This window comes from Sturnira hondurensis, unplaced genomic scaffold (assembly GCF_014824575.4).
Source record: "Sturnira hondurensis isolate 20B ecotype Veracruz unplaced genomic scaffold, ASM1482457v3 Scaffold0004136, whole genome shotgun sequence".
NCBI classification, from domain to species: domain Eukaryota; kingdom Metazoa; phylum Chordata; class Mammalia; order Chiroptera; family Phyllostomidae; genus Sturnira; species Sturnira hondurensis.
In genome coordinates, this window is record NW_028076767.1 from 22,010,430 (window position 1) to 22,033,783 (window position 23,354).

At 44.5% G+C, this 23,354-nt stretch overlaps 1 protein-coding gene across 2 annotated transcripts in view; it reads right to left on the reverse strand.

Annotated features, from left to right (window-relative positions):
- Positions 1-7,477, reverse strand: part of SAMHD1 (SAM and HD domain containing deoxynucleoside triphosphate triphosphohydrolase 1) — a 49,816-nt gene extending 42,339 nt beyond the window's left edge. For both annotated transcript variants that reach the window (XM_037044006.1, XM_037044005.1), the window contains exons 1-2: positions 7,200-7,477; positions 2,579-2,645 (exon numbers count right to left, since the gene is read on the reverse strand). In XM_037044006.1, coding sequence (XP_036899901.1) covers positions 2,579-2,645; positions 7,200-7,407 — 275 coding nt within the window. In that variant the 5' untranslated portion in view covers positions 7,408-7,477. The remainder of the gene's footprint in view (positions 1-2,578; positions 2,646-7,199) is intronic.
- Between the last annotated feature and the right edge of the window lie 15,877 nt (positions 7,478-23,354).

A 23,354-nucleotide genomic window follows, 5' to 3' on the forward strand; every position in this document is an offset into this window, starting at 1 on the left:
AAAACTCAAGATAGCACTCTTTAAAGTCAAGCATAGTAATAATGAAAAAGGACTTTTGAATCAGACAGAACTGGCTCCCATCTGCACATGGAATCTATAAGTAGCCGTGGACAAGTCACTTAACCCTGTTCGGACATCGATGTTCTCATCTATAGCTCAGAGATAACACTATCTACCTCCCAGGGTGGGAAAGAGATTAAACTGTGTTCAGCACTGGGGTTACAGTAGAGACTTGGTTCCTGCCCTTAAGAACGGTAGGAGAATTTTAACTAAGACTACAGGTGCTACACAATTACTGATTACGAACTCAATATTCACCCCATCAGCTGATCCCACTAGGGTCTTCAATGGCAGCTTGGTCCAGGAACTTTGCCATGACGGAAAAGTCCAATCTGCCTGGCCCAACACAGTAGCCATGAGCCATAAGTGGCTAACTGAGTACTTGAAATACAGCTAGTGTAACTGAGGAATTGACATTTTAATTTAATTTAGTTTAAACATGCAGCTAGTGGCTGCTGTACAGGAGAACAGAGCTCTGCAGAGTCCTGCAGAACCCACTTCAGGGTTATGAGGCGACACGAGTGTGTGCCCTAGAGTGTTCCCTTCGGGGTTTGGTTCATTTGGTTCACACATGGGTCCCAAGTTCCCGGAAGAGTGCCTAACACTCAGTAAGTCCTCCATAAATACTTATTGAATAAATCAATAATATTTGGGTCCACAAAGTATATGATTCCCTTTAGAAGAAAGACTCCCTCAGAACAAATTCCATGCAATTAAAACAGTAAGCAACTATGATACATAAAAAGCAGGTACTAAGGGGGACTTCGGTTGTGGGGGGCAAAGGAGGCTGAAAGGTGATTATGAAAGAGGCAAGATCAGGTCCCTGAAGATTCTGATCCAAAGGATATTTACTAGTCGGTTAAAAGTGATCTTTTTTCCCCCACAGTCTACTTCCACGATCGATTATTAAGCAATAGTACATAAAGTAATTCAATATCATTCTTGGTTTTGAATCCTTAATGTTACCACAAACAACACTTAGCTAAGTGGAATTCCAGAGGAAAAGATCATGTTTCACCGCTGTTGCCAATTCTCTCAAAGAAGGATGTCTCCATTTTAAGGAAGATTTAAATACTGCATCCTCAACTGAAGTCCTGAAAGTGGGCCTGCACTCATCTAGACCTAAGAACCTCCAACCATACATAAGGATCTCCACATGTATGTGTATAATTTATTAAGGGCTTATCATGTGCTAATCACTTGACATACCTTGTCTCATTGTTATTATCCACATTATAAGTGCAGAAACTGAAGGTTAAATAACTCGTCCCATCTAAAAAATGCCGAGTTACTTTGTGTCTAAATCTAATGGTAGAGATATATTCCAGTCTTAAGATAGCTTTAAGAAGACCTAGAAAGATGATCAAGATAGGGTTCTAGCCTTGGGTTTTCTTGCCAACATTTTTTTTTAAGTTTGGGAGTACATTTATTAAAGCCAAGGACAGTGAAACAGGAAGGGCTTAGGATAGAGGAAGCAACAAGGAGCCCTCGCTGGGTAGCTCAGTTGGTTAGAGCAGCATCTCCATATGCCAAGGTTGTGGGTTCCATCCCCAGTCAGGGCACATATAAGAATCATCCCAGTGAATGCATAAATAAGTGGAACAACAAAGCAATGCTCTCTTTCTCTCTCTCCATTCCTCTGTCTCTAAAATCAATAAATTAAATACAAAGAAACAGTAAAGAACCTAGCCACTTAGGCAAGGCTTTGGCTCTCTAGAGACCTTATAGGAAAGAAGTGAGCCAAGGCAGGGTTGCTTTTGGCTCACTGAAAAGTCAGAGAAAAGGGGGAGTAGGGGGCTTTGTAGACAGGTTTGGGGGTTAGCCCAGGAGAAGCTGCCACTGCTCATTGCTCCCCTGCTTGCAAATCTCCTGGAGACCCTTATAGTTTAGGAGAAAAAAGTAAAGATGCACCTATGAGAGGGAAGAGAGGTGTGGGTGTGCTTCCCAGAGGGAAAGCACCTCTTGCAAACACTTTTTGCTCCTCTCAGTTCATATATATTCTGATGTGTATAATTCAATTATCCTGAACTCGAGAGAAAAAGGTTAGTTACTACCAGCTTCATGAAGGCTTGTCAGCAAAATTTCAAAAAAAAAAGTAATCGTTATGCCCTGACTGGTGTGGCTCAGTGAATTGAGCATTGGCCTGTGAACCAAAGGGTCGCCAATTCAATTCCCAGTCAGGGCACAGGCCTGGGTTGCAGGGCAGGCCAAGACCCCAGTAGGGGGTGTCCAAGAGACAACCACACACTGCTGTTTCTCTCCCTCTCCCCGTACCCTCTCTGAAATTAAATAAATAAAATCTTTTTTAAAAAAGGAGTCATTAGTAATATTAAACACAGAATTTATACAGCAAATGTAGACAGAAACAACTGTGTTAACCATCAGACAGTGGATTGTTTTAAAACACTTCCTAGATCTAACATGTGGACAGTTAATAGCAATTTTGGGCTTTGTCGCTCAAAGGTGAATAAAAAGGTCACAAGTATGGTTGGCTACAAGTGAACTTTATCATTCTTACCTCATTCCAAAACTTTCAAGGTCGGACTCAGTAAGAAGGAACAGTTTTGGACCTGTGATTTTATTTCCTATGAAAGAAAAGGGAGAAAAGAGATGAATGATTTTAGCATTTACCACATATGCTTTTCCATTTCTTTCCATCGGAGCCCCCAGAACTCCCTTAGATCCATGTGTATGGAGTGCACCCACCCCAGGCAGCGAAAGCCGACTGTGTCAAAACCACTTTTCTGATGTGCCACTTGGAAGGCCTTAATGTTAATTAGAAAACTGTACCAAGAGGCTTTTATGATAAATCAGGTGAAACTTTTTCAATTACTTAAGTAAATTATTTGTAAGGAAGTCCAGCTGCAAAACTGGACTTCCAAATAGTCAAGGTTTGGGGTTGGGTAGGGAAGGTCTATTGCCCTTAGAATAGTCAGGTCAAAAACACAGCCTGAGGTGTGGCCAAAGACATGATGTAGTCCTAAAACCTCCAAGTAAAGCATACAGTGTTCTGTGTTTTGAAAGACATATATGGGTTTTGTATTTCTTTCTCTTTCTATGTAATTAATTCTAATCTGTCCTGACCTCAGGTTCTAGAACTCTGGACTATTTTCAAACAAACAAAAATCCTTCTGCCCTAGCTGGTGTAGCTCAGTGGATTGAGCACGGGCCTGTGAAGCAAAGGGTCACCTGTTCGATTCCCAGTCAGGACATATGCCTGGGTTGCAGGCCAGGTCCCCAGTAGGGGGCATGTGAGAGGCAACCACACATTGATGTTTCTCTCACACTCTTTCTCCTTCCCATCCCCTCTCTGTAAAAATAAATAAATAAAATATTTTTAAAAATCTTTCTAAAGATAGTAAGAGTCCTTTAGATACAGAGAATAAGCTGATGGTTATGAAAGGGGAGGGGGAGGATGGGTGAAAAAAAATTTTTTTATGTGAAGGTCTATTTTCCATGGCCACATTTTTTCAAAAGACGTAATAAATGAAAATGAAGAAGTAATTTTCATAAAGAAAAATAGTTAAATGAAAATAACACTGTTTGTATTTTTCTATCATAAAAAAGTTACTCAATGTAAAAAATCCAAACAATACAAAAATACAAGATATAAAACATCAAAACTTACGCACATTCTCCCAATTATCACTGTTAACATTTTGGGTCATTCAAGACATTTATCTAGGCAAGTATGTAATTTTACACAAATAAAGTCATGTTGTTTATAATCTATTCTTCCCACCCTCCTGACACTTTCATCAATTTTATTGGATTACCCATTTCTCCTATTATCAATTGTCAAATATTCTTCAAACTAAATTTTAGAATCTTATTTCAAAAACTACTGTTGAGACAATGTCTTTTTCTGTTTACTGGCTGGTTATTGCTTGTCTGTTCCTATGTTCTCATTTTTCCATTTTTCCCCATTGCTCTTAGTTGGCTTTATAACATTGGGAATGCTCTCTAGTGAGTTTTTTTTTAACTGGTTTGTTTGTTCCCTTATTGTTGAGGGGAATCCAATGGTTTTTGTGAAAACACTCATTATGGTATAGCTGGCATGAATTCCAGAGTCTACAGACCTGACCTTCAAGTCTAGCTCTGGGTTGTGAAACTGTGCACCTGGAAGCTGTGTAATTTTGTTAACCAGTGTCAGTCCAATGCACTCAATGAGGAAAAAATCCAGCTCTGCTTTTTTCCCTAGCTATGTGGCCTCTGGAACGTTACTTAACATCTTTGGACCTCAAAAATATCATCTGTAAAAAATATATACATATATATGTGGATTACAGCCTCTAAATTTGAGAGTTCCTGTGAGACTATTCCATAATGAGTAAAGGAACCCAGCACTTGTGCTTAGTTTTGTCATATAAAAACAGATGTGGCCCTGACTGGTATAGCTCAGTGGATTGAGCGCAGGCCTGTGAACCAGAGGATCGCAGTTTGATTCCCGGTCAGGGCACATGCCTGGGTTGCAGGCCAGTTCCCAGCGGGGGCACATGAGAGGCAACCATACATTGATATTTCTCTCCTTCCCTTCCCCTCTAAAGATAAATAAATAAAATCTTAAAAAAGAAACAGATCTGGCCCTGACTGGTATAGCTCAGTGGATTGAACACGGGCTACAAACCAATGGGCACATACCTGGGTTACCGGCCAGATGCCCAGTAGGGGGCGCTTGAGAGGCAACCACACATTGTTGTTTCTCTCCCTCTCCCTCCCTTTCCCTCTCTCTAAAAAAAATAATAAAATTTTAAAACAAAATACAAACAAACAAAAAACCAATCTGGATTTAGATAGGGAGAGACTTTATTAGAAAGATGACTGCAGTAGGGAGAACATTCCAGTCTAAGAAATATATAAACAGCTCAAAATCAAGCAGAGAAAACCCTGACTGGTGTGGCTCAGTGGGTTGCACATTGTTCTACAAACCACAAACAGCAAGGTTTTGGGTAAGGTCTCCATCTGGGGGTGCATGAGAGGCAACCAACAATGTTCATTTGTCTCCCTCTTTCTCCCTCCCTTCCCCAAATAAAATCTTCAAAACAAAAAAATCAAACAGAAAAAGGTGCTTATTTATTTTTTTAAATATAGACTAAAGGAAGAGCAAGCAGAGATAAGCAGAATCTTTGGAGGGGAAGAGACCCCAGTGGGGTCTGACAGGTCAGTGTCCTGCTGTGGCCAGTTGGTTCCCAGGGGAAGCTGATCAGGGGACATATTCCACTTTTTTAGTGTTTGCTCGGTTTTGGAGGCAAGCGAGAGTTCAGGGGCTTGAAGGAGAAGGAGAAGCCTGACTAAAATCTGATCAAGACAATGCAGACAGTAATAAAGAGGCAACTGTGAATACTTGATCTGTTACCAATTAAAAGTGAGCCGTGTCTCCTATTAGCATTAGACTGTGGGCTCAAGAGAAAGATAATTTTGAACACTGATGAATTAATCTACAGAATACTGCTGAAACAGAGAGCCAATGGAGCCACTCACATTTTGGAGACAGAAAATATAAAACTACTTCATCCCCACTTGCTGCTATTTAAAGAAAAATTCCAATCCCAGCAGTGGAAGAAAATAAAAGGGGGAAGAGAGAAGCACAACTTCCATACCCATCAAATTATCTTTAAGGTGAACCATTAGCTTCCTTCCATCCTAGTTCCCCAGTCTAGGCAAACAAGACTGAGGCTACTGCAAGTCTGCTGAATATGCAAATGTCACCGACTTCTACTGAACACCTCAGAGGATGAAGCCAGATAAATTCAGCTTCACACCCATTAGGGGAAGTTGGGCTGGTAAAGTCAATTGAAACTCACAACCTGCCCTAGCTTGCCTTGGCTCAGGGGGCTGGACATTGTCCTGCAAAGCAGGGGGTTGTGGGTTCCATTCTGGTTGAGGGCAAATGCCTGGCTTATTGGTTCAGTTGCCCCATTCCCGCCTGTGCGGGAGGCAACCGATTGATGTCTCTCTCTCACATCGATGTTCGTGTCCCTCTTTTTCTCTCTCCCTGCCCCCCTCTCTAAAAAGATAAGTAGAATCTTACAAAAAAAAAATAACCACACACACACAAACCTCACAACCTGCACACCTCTCCATGTGATGTGATGTGATGTGATGTGATGTGGGGCCAAGCTGCGGGGTGCTGCTGGGAGTTCAGCGGTCAACACCTGTGTCCAGATTTAGCCAGTGAAATTGCTTTCGGAGAAGAAAACACCATCAAGACCAAGCTCTGCAAGTCCAGTCGACAAACACCCACTGAGCCCCGACTGGGATGCTGCGGTAGGCGATGGGATTCGGAGACCAGCCCGACAAGTTCCCGCTCCTTCAGGAACTCCCAAATTGTGGGGGTGGTGGGGTGTGTGCGTGAAGGAAACAGAAACTTAAAAATCAAAACTCATTCTAACATGGCAAGTGTTCAAGGAGCTGAGTTGGCAGAGGGACTTCCCATTTAGGCGAACCTGAAACACAGCGATCCTCTGACCAAGGTCTGGGGAAAGCATTCTTCTAACTCAGAAACGGGAGCCTATGGAGAGCAGATGACAGCTAGTGGAGAGGGGCGGGTAGCGGGTGGAGGGACGGAGCAGAAAAGGACTCAGGGACGACAGGGTGGTGATTGCTGGGGGGAGGGGGTATAAGGAGACTACATGGTAATGGGAAAAATATAGCAAAGATTATCTATTTAAAAGGGGGGTCAAGTCTCGGCAGTCCGGCCCCGGGGTGTCAAGTTCCTTTAGAAATCCACCCGAGTTAGATCAACTGCCCCGTACCCAAGCTCAAGACCGCCAAAGTTCGCTTCCTTCCTGCGAGACCCCTACCCCTGCGACTGCAACTTCTCCTTCCACCATCACAGGGTTATCACTCCTGAGCGCCGCCAGCCTCTGGTCCGCCCCCTGCGGTGCCTCCCGCCGCAGTTCTCCCTTCCCCGCCCCAGGGCCCCTTCTCAGAAGGGCTCTCCGCCTGAGGTCATCCCTCCCTGGGCGCCCCCCGCCTCAAGTCCGCCCCCTCCGGTGCCTCCCGCGTCAGGTCTCCCCTCGCCTCTTTGGGTCCTCTTTAAGGTCCCCTGCTCACTGCCCCGGGTCGCCCTTTCTCAGGCCTGCTGACCCCGCCTCGGGTGGCCGTCCCTCAGCGCCACAGACCGCTAGCCCTGCTACCTCGAATGTGGTCCAGCAGTACGGGATTGTCGAAACCATTGCGCTTTAGGAAGGCGTACACCTGCTCCACGGTCCAGTTCTGACGGTCGGGGTGGAGTTCGGGACCTGGGGAACTCCTCGGCGCTGCGAAAGACATGTTCTGCGGCGTTCTTGGGCTACTGTCGCGTCGGGGCCGCTTGGGGGTCTGCTCACAGTCGGCTTTCTGCATGACTGCACCTACCTCCCGGCGCAAGCAGCAGCACAGTCAAGAACCGCGGCGTGCAGCTCTCGCGCAGGCGCACTTAAAGCCCAACAAGGGGGGCGAGTCCTCCCAGCGTTACCAGCCCACTGGCTGCCGCGCAGGCGTACTGACAGCCCAGCCCTTGGGGAAGGACAGTGCAGCCCCTTGAGACCTGGCCCCCTGCGCAAGCGCGAAGACCATCCAATGGACCTGGACTGCGCCCCGGCGTTTACTGGAAACTGAGCGGGAGGAAAAGCAGAACCAAGGGTGGTGTTAATAACCGAGAAGGCAAGAAAAAAAGTGGGCTCACGACGCATGGAAGTCAGGCAGGCCACTGTCTGTAGCAGGAAGGGTACAGTCCTCCAAATGAGTACCCCAGGCTTACTGATGTTTCAGATTCCCCAAATCGAAACCTAAAAGGCCACCAGACTGCCAGAATCTTCTCAGTTAAGAGAAAAATGGGCAAGAAGCTGAAGTGGAAGACCCTGAAATGATTTCAAATTTGATGTAAAAGCATTTTCTTGCTGTTCACAAACTACAGTATTTCTGGCCAGTGAGTGGTTCCTGGGGCATCCTGTCCATTGACCCCTTAGCCTATCTTCAGGTTCCATACAAAGGGTGACTTGAAACTTCTCTCCAAAAGAATCCGCAAGCCCCCTCTCCATCCCAATTCCCTGCCCAGAGGCAAGGAAGTGGCCAATCAAAATTTATCTTTAAGACTCATAAAGAAAAATGTGGGACACATATGGGGGTTGTGCAATGCTTGCCGTTGCTGCTGTCAGGAAGAGGAAGGCAGCAGCGAAGCACTGAGCCCCATCCTCTCAGAAAGTATCCAGTCATGTAGTATGAGAAATCAGTACATGTAGTGAAGAAGATACAAGAAACATTGTACATAGGACAATGACACCTCAGTACCTTGGGACCTCACACAGTTCTCTCTCATCCCCTCAGCCCTCTAGCTGCTGCTGAGTTTTCCCTGAATTTCATCAAGGGTCTGAAATCTCTTCCCTCTCAAAGGTGATTTTAGTTTTGGGAAAAGGCAAAAGTTGCAGGGCACCATATCTGGGCCGTAAGCAGGGCTGAATGATCTGGGTGACTTGATGTTTTGCCAAAAAAACTCTGCATGAGCCCTGGCTGGTGTAGCTCAGTGGAATGAGCACGGGCCTGCGGACAAAAGTATCGAGGTTCAATTCCCAGTCAGGGAACATGCCTGGGTTGCAGGCCAGTTCCCAGCAGGGGACGCACGAGAGGCGACCATACATTGATATTTCTCTCCCTCTCTCCTTCCCTTCCCCTCTAAAGATAAATAAATTCTTAAAAAAAAACAACTCTGCACGAGATGTGATACGTAAGCGGATATGCTATCATGATGAAGCTGCCAATCACCAGTTGCCCAAAGCTGCAGCTTTCTGAATCATCTGAATAGTTTCCAAGGAGCAATATTCAAGCTTAATGCAAAATTTGATGCAGATTCGCTGCTCTAGACTCCCAGTAATTTTGAATGTGACGGCCACACAGTACAAATGCTCACTCATGGGTACCTACCACCCCTCTGACTAGTACAGTAAAGTCCGGTCCACTCTACTTGGCTGCCAGGTCACGTCGATGTTGAGCGAACTGTTCTTGTTATATTAACAATGGCTGGACTTTTCCCCAACAGACCTTGTATACTACCTGGTGGTAATACATATCCTGAGAAAATGGCAAGCATCTACCTGTCTCCTTAGCCACTCTGGGTCAAGACCCAAACTTCCCTATAAACCCTGCTCTATGTGGCTCTGGCTGGGTGACTCAGTCCATCCTGAAACGCCAAAGTTGCAGGTTCCACCCCTGGTCATGGCACATACAAGAGTCAACCCAGGAATGCATAAGTAAGTGGAACAACAGATTAATGTCTGCCTGTCTGTCTCTCTCTCTCTTCCTCCGTTTCTTTCTCTCTCAAATCAATAAAAAAATTTTAAAAGAAAAATTTGGGTCCATGCAATTAACTGGTAAAAGGACTCCACTACCACTACTAAAACCAGTACAACTTCATATCAATCCAGCCATAGACCTGTCTAGAGGATACAGGATGTATGAAGCAGATAATCAAGCAGTATGAAATAGCAGGCTAGCGGTGAACAAAACATTCTTAGTAACACTTAGAGCTTTCCTGTGTGCCAGGAACTGTTCTAAGGGCTTTACAAATATTGATTCCTTTAGGTATCCCAATAACCTTAGGATTTAAGGAAAAGAGAAATAAGTCAGTAATTTGCCAAGTAACACACCTCGAAAGTGATGAAACATACCCATACAATGTAGCCTGGCTGCAAAATTTATGCTATTGATCACTTGCCAGCAATTGTTTATTAATGAGAGTTTTGATATAAAATTATTGAACCCCCAATTTTAAATGGCTTCCTTATCCTATAGACCTGTGGGGGAAAGTATAGAGAGGTATACTGACCCTCCATCTGCACAGAAGGGCCATACCCAGGAAAATCCATGAGCCCCAAAATCTGAGAAAAGACCAGACATGTGCCAAGACTTGTGAAACCGAAACGAGGGTAAAATAACAACACACAGCACACATATGAAAGGCTTGTGTTTCAACTTGGAAATGGCTGGCTTGGAAACTTGTTTTTATAAGACAAGTGGGGGAATCTGCCCTGACAGCAATTTCTTCAGGGCAGAGGGTGACGTGAACAGGTGATATAAATGTATAATTGCTAGGTTTGCTCAAAATCAGTTGCTTTGAGAGCTTTAATTTTCTGTTTGTTTTTGTCTGTTAAAGAGTGTGTATAATTCGATACCATATTTATTATTTTTCCTCTAATCCCCTACTTTCTAGGGGTCCTACCTCTTGTGCTCATTGGTTGGTTATTTGTTCAAGGCTCCATGACTTCTATGTGACAAAATTGCGATTGAAAGCTGACTCTAAAGCTTGGGCACTGTCCAGTTTGCCACTTCATTCAGTTCCACTTACAGTCCTGGCGATCCCATTCCATCCAATCACTTCACAACCTGGGAACAAATACTTACTAGAAACAGTCCCTGTGCCAGGTCATACCGAGGGAAATAAGTGCTTGAGCTCTCCTCGTATCTCACCATGTTGGGATTAGAAAAGACTGTAAGTTCAATCAGTTGGAGGCCCATTACTTATTGACCTTGAATACTCACAGCAGTATTTTCCTGCTCTTCCCCGGCTACCTTCCCACCCACCCACCCAGATGAGCTAAGCCATTTTATTTCTGGCAGCATTGCCCTGTGGTTTTCTGTCTCTCCGCAGTTTCCTCTTCAACCAGTGCTATTGCATCTGCATGATGCTCCCGATCCTTTATTACTTCCTCTTCAGTCTTCACTGAACCTAACCTCCTCAAGACACTTTTTTATTCTCCACCTGCCTGCTGAAAGCCCAAAACAAGCCAAAGTTCTTTTTAAAATAATTTTTAATTTTAAAAAAATTTAATGATTTCTGAGAGACACACAGAGAGAGAAAGAGAGAAATATTGATTTGTTGTCCCACCTATTTATGCATTCATTGGTTGATTCTTGTATGTGCCCTGACTGGGGATGGAACCTGCAACCTTGGTGTATTGGAATGATGCTCTAACCATCTGAGTTACCCAGCCAGAGCCGAAATTCTCTCTCTTTTTTAAAGTACTTCTTTTCTTTTTTTTTTTAAGATTTTATTTATTTATCTTTAGAGGGGAAGGGAAGGAGAGAGCGAGAGAAACATCAATGTATGGTTGCCTTTCGTGCATCCCCTGCTGGGAGTTGGCCTGCAGGGAACTGGCCCGCAACCCAGGCATGTGCCCTGACTGGGAATCGAACCGCGATCTTCAGATTTGCAGGCCCGCGCTCAATCCACTGAGCTACACCGGCCAGGGCTTAAAGTACTTATTTTCTTGTCTGATGAAAATAATGCTCAAGAAAAGAAAAATTGGAAAATAAAATATGTATGTACATAAATACAGATCCAAATATCATTTCCTGATATGTGCGTCATAAGTAAGACTTTTTCCTATTTTAGATATAGAAAGTTATCTCCAGGTCTGGAAATTCTTTGAGAAAAGGAGACCTTGCAAAATGACAATAGTTACCATACTTGAGTATCTACTATGAGTTAGACATTGTGCTTGAGCTTTGCTTTATATTCATAATTTCTAATTCTCATAACAATGTCATTAGATAGGTACATTTTATACTAGTTGGGCTTATTTGGTTATTAATATGTTTACCCATTCAACATATATTAATATTTACCAGGTACTTACTAATTTACCTGGCACCTAAGACATATCAATGAACAAAAGAAAAAAAAATCCCTGCCCTTGGACTTCTGGTCAAGATGGCGGTATAGGTAAACATGGCTTGTCACCTCGTAAAACCACGCCAAAATTACAACTAAATTATAAAACAACCATCACTCAGAACCATCAGTAATCAAGTTAGATGGAAGTCTGGCAACTATGCAATTAAGAAACCACATCCCTCCAGACTGGTAGGAGGGGCTGAGATTGTGCAAAGCGCTAGTCCCACACCCAAGTGTGGTGGATAAAAATTTGGGAGGGCTATCTCAGGAGCAGGGAGTCCTATCACCAAACCAGGCCCCCCAGCCCAGTGTTCCAGTGCCAGGAAGGTAAGTCCCCATAACTTCTGGCTGAGAAAATCAGCAGGGATTCAGTCAGTGGAAGAAACTTCTAGTGTCCCAAGGATCTCCTCTTAAAGAACCCACACATAGACTCACCTACTCAGACTCACTCGCTCTAAGCTCAAGAACCAGAGTAGCAGCTTGAAAGGCACCAACAGCATACAGGGAGGAAGTGCAGGGTGTGGCATCAAGGCGAGAGCTGGGGGACAGCTTTCTTCCAAACAGAAAGGTGGGCAGAGGCCACTGTCCCTTTTCTGAATCCTATCCCCTCTGAGTCACAGAGCCAGCAGGTGGGTGCCATATCTGAGACTATTTCAACCTGTCTAACACTGTTTGCCCTGACCTGGAGATCCCCGGAGACTTAGTCCTGCCCAAATTATGGGCCCACCCAAGCTGTTACCAGAGAGTTTTCCATATGAGTTTTCCATATGAACGGCTGATCTTGGCTCATGCTTCACAACTTCTTTTTTTTAAATATTTTATTTATTTATCTTTAGAGGGGAAGGGAAGGAGAGAGGGAGAGAAAATATCAATGTATGGTTGCCTCTGCCGAGGACACACAATGTATCGTGTGTCCCCTGCCGGGAACTGGCCTACAACCCAGGAATGTGCCCTGACTGAGAATCGAACCTCGATCCTCTGGTTTGCAGGCCCGTGCTCAATCCACTGAGCTACACCAGCCAGGGCTCTTCACAACTTCTTAAGTCCTTTCAAACAAACAACAGCAGACCTCAGTGAGCCCCCAGCCTCCATATCTCTTGCTAAGTAGCCCCAGGCACAGCGGTAACAGCAACCAGCCTGGATTCACAGTTTGGTTTTGCCTTGGAATCTCCAAGCCCAGAATAAGTAGCAGCCATCTGGGATTACTTTCCAGCCCAGGCAGGGTGGCCCCAGGCAAAACACAGGTAGGGGCTGACCTTGGCCTGCACCACATGGGAAACCCTAGAGCCTATGTTCCCAGTGGACAGCTACAGGCTACATTGGAGTACCACCATCCTGCCCCTGCACAGCTGATCCTCCATGGAGAGTGGAGGTTGGTGGCCAGTGGTCACAGTCAGTTCTTGCAGATGACTGGCCTGGGTAAATTCCTCCCATTGACTTGCCAACAGTAATTAAGGCTCAACTACAAGAGGAGGGTGTATTCAGCCCACATGAAGGGTGCACCTCAAGTACCCAGCTTGGGTAATAAGGGAGGCAGTGCCACTGGACCCTACAGGACACCTACTACATTGGGCCACACTACCAAGACAGAGAGTCATAGCAGCTCTACCTAATACAGAAACAAACACAGGGAGGCTGCCAAAATGAGGAGACAAAGAAATGTGGCCCAAATGGAGGAACAGATCAAAACTCCAGAAAAGAACTAAACAAAATGGAGATGAGCAATCTATCAGATGCAGAGTTCAAAACACTGGTTATAAGGATGCTGAAGGAACTTAGTGAGGACCTCAACAGCGTAAAAGAGATGCAATCAGAAACAAAGGATTCACTAATTGAAATTTAAAAAAAAACAATTTGCAGGGAACAACAGTAGAGCAGATGAAGCCGAGAATCAAATCAATGATTTAGAACATAAGGAGGCAAAAAACAAGCTATCAGAACAATATGAAGAAAAAAGAATCCCCCCAAATGAGGATGGTGTAAGCAACCTATGGGGTTTGCTTGCCTCTTCAAGTGTTTCAACATTAGCATCATAAGGGTGTCAAAAGGAAAAGAAAAAAGCAAGAAATTGGAAATCTATTTGAAAAAAATAATAAAAGAAAACTTCTCTAATTTGGTGAAGGAAATAAAACAGATGTCCAGGAAGCACAGAGAGTCCCAAACAAGATGGATGCAAAGAGGCCCAGTCCAACACATATCATAATTAAAATGTCAAAGATTGAAGACAAAGAGGGAGTCTTAAAAGCAGCAAGATAGAAGCAGTTAGTTATAGTTCCTATAAGAATGTCAGCTGATTTCTCAACAGAAACTTTGCAGGCCAGAAGGGATTGGCACGAAGTATTTGAAGTGATGAAAAGCAAGGACCTACAAACAAGATTATGCTACCCAGCAAGACTATTATTTAGAATCAGAGAGCAGATAAAGAGCTCTCCAGACAAGAAAAAGCTAAAAGAGTTCACCACCACCAAACCAGTATTAAAATAAAATGTTAAAGGAACTTCTTTTTAAAAAAGAAGAAAAAATAAGATAAAAATATGAATAATAAAATGGCAATAACTACATACCTATCAATAATTATTTTAAAAGTAAACAGATTAAATAAATATTATTCAGCCATTAAAAAGAAGAAAATATTGCCTGGCTGGTGTGGCTCAGTGGACTGAGTGCGGGCCTGGGAACCAGAGGATTGCAGTTTGATTCCCAGTCAGGGCACATGCCTGAGTTGCAGGCCAGTTCCCAGCAGGGGACGCATGAGAGGCACCATACATTGATATTTCTCTCTCTCTCTCCTTCCCTTCCCCTCTAAAGATAAATAAATTTTTAAAATCTTTTAAAAAAAGAAGGAAATATTGCCATTTGCAACAACACGGATGAATTTAGAGTATTATTATCCTAAGTGAAATAAGTCAGACAGAGAAAGACAAATACCATACAATTTCACTTATATGTGGAATGCAAAAAAAAAACAACAAATGAAAAACAAATTCATAGATACAGAGAACATTTGGATGGTTGCCCAACAGGAGGAGTGTTGGTGGGGTACATAAAAAAAGAAAAGAGCTACAGATGTGTAAAAGCAAATTATCAAGTGTACAAACAGTTATGGGGTGGTGTCAAGTTCAACATAGGTAGTACAGTCAATTATATTGTGATAACTGTGTACAGCACCAGATGGGTACTAGGCTTATCAGGGCGGTCACTTCATAAGTCCTCTAAACGTCTAACCCCTAGGTTGTACACCTGAAACTAATATAATATCATAGGTCAACTTGTAATTGAACAATAAAAAGTTCCTAGAGAGGTCATACTATAATGTACCTGACTAATATTTCTCAAAACTTTCAAAGTCATCAAAGACAAGTACCTGATAAACTATCACCGTCAGAGGAGCCTGAGAAAGTAAGATGATCAAATGTACTATGGGATCCTGGAAAAAGGACATTAGGTCCTGGCTGGTGTAGCTCAGTGGATTGAGCACGGGCCTGTGAACCAGAGGATCGTGGTTCGATTCTCAGTCAGGGCACATGCCTGGGTTGCAGGCCAGTTCCCCCAGTAGGGGGACACATGACAGGCAACCAACATTGATGTTTCTCTCCCACTCTTTCTCCTTCCCTTCCCCTCTCTCTAAAAATAAATTAAAAAAATATTTTAAAAAATAAAATAAAGATAAATAAAATCTTTTTAAAAATATATATATCAATGTATGGTTGCCTCTCGTGAGTCCCCTGCTAGGAACTGGCCTGCAACCCAGGCATGTGCCCTGACTGGGAATCGAACCACGATCATCTGGTTCGCAGGCCCGTGCTCAATCCACTGAGCTACACCACCCAGGGCAGATAAATAAAATCTTTAAAAAAGAAAAGAAAAGGACATTAGGTAACAGCTGAGAAAATACGAATAAAGATCTACTTTTCTGGACTCGAATAATAATGCATCAATATTGTTTCATCGATTATAACTCACGTACCATACTAATGGAAGATATTCATAACAGGGGAAACCAGGTGCTGAGTTTACGGGATCCTGAGTTGATGAGAACTCTGCGCTATCTTCGTAATTTTTCTGTAAAATTGAAACTGTTCTAAAAAGCAACGTTTATTTAAAATATTTTACTTAAACCAATACATACTGGCAGCTAAATCTAAAACAGTAACAACATCAACAAATGGTGAACCAGCACCACAGGCATCTGGGAGCCAGCAGAGACAGGAGGAAGACTGTGCTGGTGGCTGTTAAGCCCTGCAAATCTTGGATAAACAGTACATACTCCCACCCTCAAGCCACGGCAAAATTCTCTAATGATTAGCAACATCTACACACAAGACTAAGCAGAAGCTCTAAGCCTGAAAACCATGGGACCAAAGAAGGCGTAAACGAGATGGGGTCAGAGAGACAGAGCTTTTCACTCTGCACACTTCTTGCCTTTTAGGCAGTCACAGGGATGGGCCAACCCGAACTGGTAGAGTTTGGTTCATTGTGATTCCTTGCGAGTATCTCAATGTTTGGGGTGGGGTGACCATGTAGTTGGAGGTTGGGATGCTCCAGCACAATAAGGGGATGGCCAGACTTCAGGGACTGGGGCACCCCTGTGTGAAATAGCTCACGGGTCCTTTTAACACTCATTGCTAGGAGTCAGTCTCTACTTATATTTCAAACGTGGCATTGGTGCCTAAATTAGACCGGTAGTTGCATCAGTCAGTTTTATGGGGAGCCCCTAAGCTACAAATAAGGGGGGTAATTTGCCAGCCCTATGGTTAGCTATCTTAGAATCACTAGGAGAACTTTAGGTAAAAGTCAGCACTGTGGACAGACCTTGGGTCTTTGATGAGAATACTCAGCCGTGTGATTAACCAACCCAAAAGTTGACTTTATCATTGCACTTCCAACTACATGAGCCAATAAACTTCCTTGGTTTTTAAACTGGTGTCAGCTGGCCTTGGCCAGGCAGCTCAGTCAGAGCATTGTCCTGAGATGCCAGGATTGCATGTTTGATCTCTGCAGCCAGGGCACACACAAGAAGCAACCAATGAATGCACCAATAAATGGAGTAAGAAATTGAGTTTTTCTCTCTCTCTCTGCTCCTTGAAGAACTTTGTCACCTTGAGAACCAAGGTGCATTGGACTCTCTCTTGTGTTTTCAGTTTTGGGATTTTCGCTCATTTGCAGCTGAAAACATCCCTGACACCCCTCAGAACTTCAACACCCAACAGGGTTCTCTTTCAGAAATCCAATGTTACCTTGTAACCAAGCAAACCAGGGCTCAACCACGCAGCGCCTTGACACAAGACTCAACATTTAGTGTTGAAGGAAACAGATTTTTATTAACAGAGTTCCAACCTCGGGGGCAGGGGGGGACCTGAGAGCATCCCCGCTCAGAGCCCTCCTCTCCCAGGAGACACAGCACTTCTCTCGGTCCCCAAAAGGCTACAAGCCAAAACCATGCGCAGCAGCTCCCCACATCCTTATCTGTCCTTAAGCTGGCCATGCAAACAGATCTCCATCTTCCCTGGAAGGTGCTCCTGTGGGTTTCAGAGTCTCCATCTGCTCCCAGCAGCTCTCTCCTTCAGAACCTGGGGCGTGCTGCTCTCAGCCTCCATGCAGCGGTTCAGGAAACCACGTGCCGTGTTACTTGGGGTCATGCGGAGTTTGGGGAGGCACATGTTCCAAGAGAGTGGCTTTTTTGTATGTCCTTCGAAGAAGCCAAAGTACTTCCTTTCTCACTCCAAACTGCACGGTTCCTTCTCGTGGAGGACTCTCTCCTACACCAGACCTCTTAGCCAACTTCCTCCTATACCCTTTCAGCTCACATGGCTCCCTCTTCTCCTCTTTCAGCCCTTATTTTAAATGCTCCTCCCAGAACTTCATATATGACCTCATACCCAGCCCCTCCTGAGATGTGCCATTTTTGATAGTTCGCCTGTATCTTTTACCTTCTTTTGGCTGCCATAGTTCGGGCAAGAGTTCCCAGTGATTTGCCTCTTAGGCAGGAGCTGTATAAGCTCACCTCCCCCCACACCATGAGTCCCCCAGGCTTTGTCAGGAGCGCCTGAGTACTATGAGTCACATCACGTACACCTTTCACTAAAGGCATGGCTATTAACTTGCCATTGTTATTCAAAGTAACTTAGCTGCCGTATCATCCCCTTCCCCCATCCTCAACCAAGGGTTGTGGGGGTTTTCTCCTATTTTCAGGGGATCCTTGCTCAGTACCCCAATACAACCTGGCTGATTATTTCCTTGTAGGGACACTTGTATCCAGTCCAATCTAGTCTGACTCCTTTTACTCATGCCTTACTGTTCCCAGTGAATGCCAATGTCAGTCAGTCAAGTTCACAAAGATTAGTCTCTCAGGAATTCCTTGGGCCACTCACTGAGTGGACCCCACAGTGTTATGGACTGAACAGTCATATGTTGAAGGCCTAGCCCCCAAAGCAACTGTCTTTGGAGACAGGGCCTTTAAAGAGGTAACTAAGGTTAAATGAAGTCAAATGAGCGGCGGTGGGGGGGGGGGCTAATCCAACAAGTAGAACTGGTTTCCTTATAAGAAGAGACACCAGAAATCTCTCTCTTTCCCTGTGAGCACACACAGGAAAGGCCACGTGCAGACACAGCAAGATGGTGACCATCTGGAAGTCAGGAAGAGAGGTCTTACCAGAATCCACCTGTGCTGGTGTTAGCACAGGTAGCTAGATATCAATACAAGAGAAGGGAACGAAACTGGCTAGGTTTACGTAGGTCGGAAGCTAAAGCTTCACACATTTCAATGGACTACTGCACCCTCTTTCTTAAGACCTAATTCCCGAAGAGGGCAGGAAGGATAGTTAACAGTCATTAGCCAGGATTACCAAGGAAAGATTAAAAACAGCAGAAAAAAATTTTTTTCTGCTGAGCACATGCGCAGTAGAAGCTAAGAGAGCTCATAGGGAGGTCTATCTGTTTTGAGACATGCGCAGGAGAAAGTAAGATGGCAACCATAAAGGGAAGTTGTCTAGCCTGGAAAAAGGATTGCATTGGATAAGAGACACGGAACCCTGGAAGAACTAGGAAATGGGTTGGGTAGGGGAAGGGCCCAGTACAAGCCTATGAAAGACTGGGAAAGAAATCGGTCAGTTTGACATCTCAAGATAATATAATCAAAGCTTAACAAAGGCCTCTCTCTCAGTAATACACGTTTTTCATCTGTTCATTCACATGTTCGTTGTAGCAGCCACGTGGGCCTTGCAGCCACACAGGTCCAAGCACGATTCCACTTGTGGGCCCCAAACGCAGCTGCGAATGTGAGCCTGGGTATAGCAATGCAGCACCAGCTGCTGGATTGCCAGCTGGAAACAGAGTAAGCTGGCTGGGTGGGGACAGAGACTACTGGACTGAGCTGATGGCATGGAATTTCTGGGCTCGGCCCTTCTTCTCGGCTTGATGAAGACGAGGCTAGATTTCTTCTGTGTGATGGAGCTAAACCAGGAGCAGTCTTTGTGTTTGCTCTAGCGTCAGTAAACCTTACCACTATACCTCATCCCCTCTGTGTGGTCCCCAGAATGCTCTTCTTGTAACATCGTAGCCGTAAGCACCCCATTTCCATGGCAACACTAGCACCTTGATTGTGGACTTCCAGCCTCCAGACTGAGAGAAAATAAATTTCTGTTGTTTAAGCCACCCAGCCCATGGTGTTTTTTTTTTCCATCATCATCCAGGGACATTTTTCCCCATTGCTTTTAGAGAGGGAGGGAGAGAGAGAAACATCGATACGAGAGAGAAAAATTGACTGGTTGCCTCCTGTATGCGCCCTGAATGGGGACCGAACCCGCAACCTTTCTGTTTATGAGACAATGCTTGAACTGAGACACTGGCCAGGGAAGTCCACGGTATTTTGTTATGGCATCCCTAGCAGACAAACACACATGGCCAACACGCATTATGTGACATCCGCTCCTGCATTGATGGCCTAAGTTTGGACATTTTGATTTAATGGCTCCCAATCTTTGGGACCCAGAGTTCTGATGGCCATGGAGTTGTTTATTACCAAGAATCCCTGTGCAACTGGATACCATGCAAAATAAAGTCCCGTGCATACTTGAAAGAAACGTATCATTTACAGTTGAGGTGGCTGCAGGGAAGTGAGCTTCCCCTAACTGGCGGGTTCTGCACATCAGGCAGGAAACTGGCACTAGGTTCTGGGGAGGAGAGCAATGTTCCCTGGGGACTTGGTTAAGGTGGCACTGAGTCTTCATAGCATTGGGGAAGCTGGTGCTAAGGCTTCTAAAGTGGGAAGTTTGTGGAAGGTACAGCAAAGGCAAGGAACTTGGGGTTCCCAGGGGGCAAGTGGAAGAGAGGCGTTAGCCTAAATTGTCAGGAGGCAAAAATCACCCAAAGAGAAAGAACAAGGTTTATTTGGCGTTAAACAGAAACTGCCGTCACAGCCTACTGATTCAGGTAGCAACCCAAACAGTGTCCCGCTGGGGACCCAAAGCCAGAGGTTTTTAAAGGCAACAAGGAGACGTCTGCATACATCCCTCATTGAGAATTTTAATTAGTGCTGGCAAAACATAATTGATCGCTAGGGCTATCACTAGGTACAAATCCGTTCCTGTGGACAAGTTGCAGATGTTCTTGTTCTGGAATATTTACGGCTTTGCCCAGTTCAAAAGTGTAACTTCCATCTGGTGAGGATGTGCATACAACCCACTTCCCCCAAGGCCTCCTGGCACATTCTAAAGCCCCTCAAGTGACTCATTTTATCTGACATTTCACAGAGGGTTTGGAAAAGGAGGATGGAGTAAAGGGAGACAGCCCTGGCTGGTGTGGCTCAGTAGAAAGAGCACTCGCCACAAACAGAGGCTGCTGGTTGATTCCCTGTTGGGGCACGTGCCTGGGCGGTGGGCTGGTCGCAGCTGGGGGCACGTGAGAGGCAACCCATGATGTTTCTCTCCATTCTTCATCCCTTCCCCTCTCTATGAAAATAAAGAATACAATATTTTTTAAAAAGTAAAGAGAGAAAGATGGTCATTGGAACATGGAAAGTTTTCAACAAGCTAAGTTTCTTCTGTGTGTCATGGGGGTGGAAAGATCTGCTTCAAGATACAAACGGCAAATTAAGACGCTTCCCAAGGGAAAGGAAGGGAGAAGCTGGAGGAAGGAGACAGCCTGGGACCTCCTAGAATAAGCCTGGGGTGGGGGCAACAGAACAAGCCTGGGAGACTTACGCAATTCTGAGTAGACCCAAGACTTCTCAAAAGACAAGGGAAAGTTTACAGATTAAAAATTGGGCTTCCAATCACCGATGAATCAATCAGTAAAATGTGATACATACATATGTATATACACACACACACAATGGACTATCACTCAGACTTAAAAGGAAATTCTGACATGCTACAACATGGATGAACCCTGGGGACATTATGCTAATAGGCAAACTGAGCCAGTCACAAAAGGACACATACTGTATGAGTCCACTTTCAGTCACCAGGTTTAGTCAGACCCACACACAGACAGTGGAGTGTCCACGCCAGGGGGAAGGGCCGGAGGGCGGGGAAGTTGTTTAGCGGAAGAGAGTTTCAGTTTCCCAGCATGAAAGTGGCCTGGAGTTTGGTTGCTCTACGATGGGAAATGTACTTACTCTCCCTGAACTGTACACTTAAAAATGGTTCAGTGGTAAATTTGATGTTATATGTATTTACCACACGAAAGCCCCAGCTTCGCTGAATTTTTAAAGTTGGGCTATGGAACCAGGGTAGTTGGGTTAAATCTTGGCATTTTGGGAAAGTTACTTAAAGCTTTAAATATATGTATTTATCCTTGTACAATATAAAACAGGGTTATTGCCCTGACTGGTGTGGCTCAGTCAGTCGGGCATCATCCTGCAACGCAAAAGTTCGCCGGTTCGATTCCTGGTCAGGGCACATGCCTGGGTTGCGGGTTTGGTCCCTTGGCAGGGCGCGTGCGAGAGGCAGCGGATCAACATTTCTCTCTCACATCAATGTTTCTCTCCCTCCTTCCCCTCTCTCCAAAAATAAATAAATAAAATCGTAAAAAAAGTTTCATTGTAGGGTTTTATGAGAATTGAGTCTGGCACATAGAAAATGCTCCATACACGCTCGATACAATTACAAAAAGCATCTCTGTGCCTCCTTCAACTAGTTAATTCAACAAATGTGAAGCCTATACTTTCTTCAATATATCATTTTTCACTCTGGGAAAACCATAGGAAAAAAGGTACTATCTATATGGAGCCTGTATGTATATGTATACATATACATTCAACTATATGCAATTACTGAATTACTGGTGGTAGATTCAGATAATACATGAGTAGATTATAAGTGCTGGTAAGAAAAATAAAACAAGCTAAGCGTATAGGAAAGGCTGGGTTGGTCTAGGAAGTGTGTGGCCTGACACTTGAACAGAGACCAGACGAAATTACAAGGGGGCCTGTTTGGCGCCCCACTACATGCCGCACCGTTTGTACTCTACCAACCCTGCATTGTGATGTGCTGAATAACGTCTGATTCTTAAATTCGCAAAGATTAGACTCACTGAACAAAATTTATTCCAAATGCCAATATCTGAGAGAAATTCAACCAGAAAAAAGAAAACCCACCCAAAACCCTGTTAATTTTTCTATGTTTGACAATGAAATAACATAAATAATGGTACATTCATACACTGGAACACAAGCATTAGAATTGTCATAGAAATATAATTTAGACATTGCAAAGATGACTGATATACTAAGTGATACATAGGATCCATTTTTAGCTTAAAAAATACATAATATACCCATTGAAAGAAGTCTTGGAAGATTCACACCAAGAGGTGACTGCTTCCCTGGCTGGTGCGGCTCTGTGGATTGAGTGCTCGCTCACCTGCGAACCAAAGAGTCGCCGGTTCAATCCTCAGTCGGGGCACTGCCTGGGTTGTGGGCCAGGTCTCCAGTAGCGGGTGCACGAGAGGCAACCGCACAATGATGTTTCTCTCCCTCCCTCTCTCCCTCCCTTCCCCTCTCTCTAAAAATAAATAAATAAAGTATTTTTTAAAAAAAGAGGTGGTTGCAATGTGGAGCAAATGGAACTCTTACACACTGCTGGTGGGGAGTAAAATGGTCCACTTTGAAAATACGGCATGCCAATAGCTTATAAAGTTAAACATATATTTATCATTTGGCCCAGCAATCTAGCTCATGAAGGAATAAGAGAGAAATAAAAACATATGTTCAGCTGCTGCCTCTCTGCCTCACTCCCCTCCAACATGGCAACAATGCCCAGCCCTCCAGGGACCGCGAGGCGCGCCGAGTCTCCCACTGCTGCTTCCCAGAGGCGCGCCAGGAAGGACAGTAACAGCTACACCCCTTCCGAGATGGAGACCCTGCCTGTAGGAACACAGAACCGCTGCCTTCACAAACCACCACAAGGACCCGGTGTCCTTGACTGCATGATGCAGATACTGCACCTCAACTGTGGTAGGCAGCTAGATTCCAATAATTTCTTTTCTTTCTTAAATCCTTACCCATGGATATGTTCATTGATCTTAGAGAGGAAGGGTGAGAGAGAGAAACACTGATTGGTTGCCTCCCGAATGTGACCCAACCAGGGATCAAACCTGCAACCTTTCGGTGTAAGGGAGGACGCTCCAACCAACTGAGCCC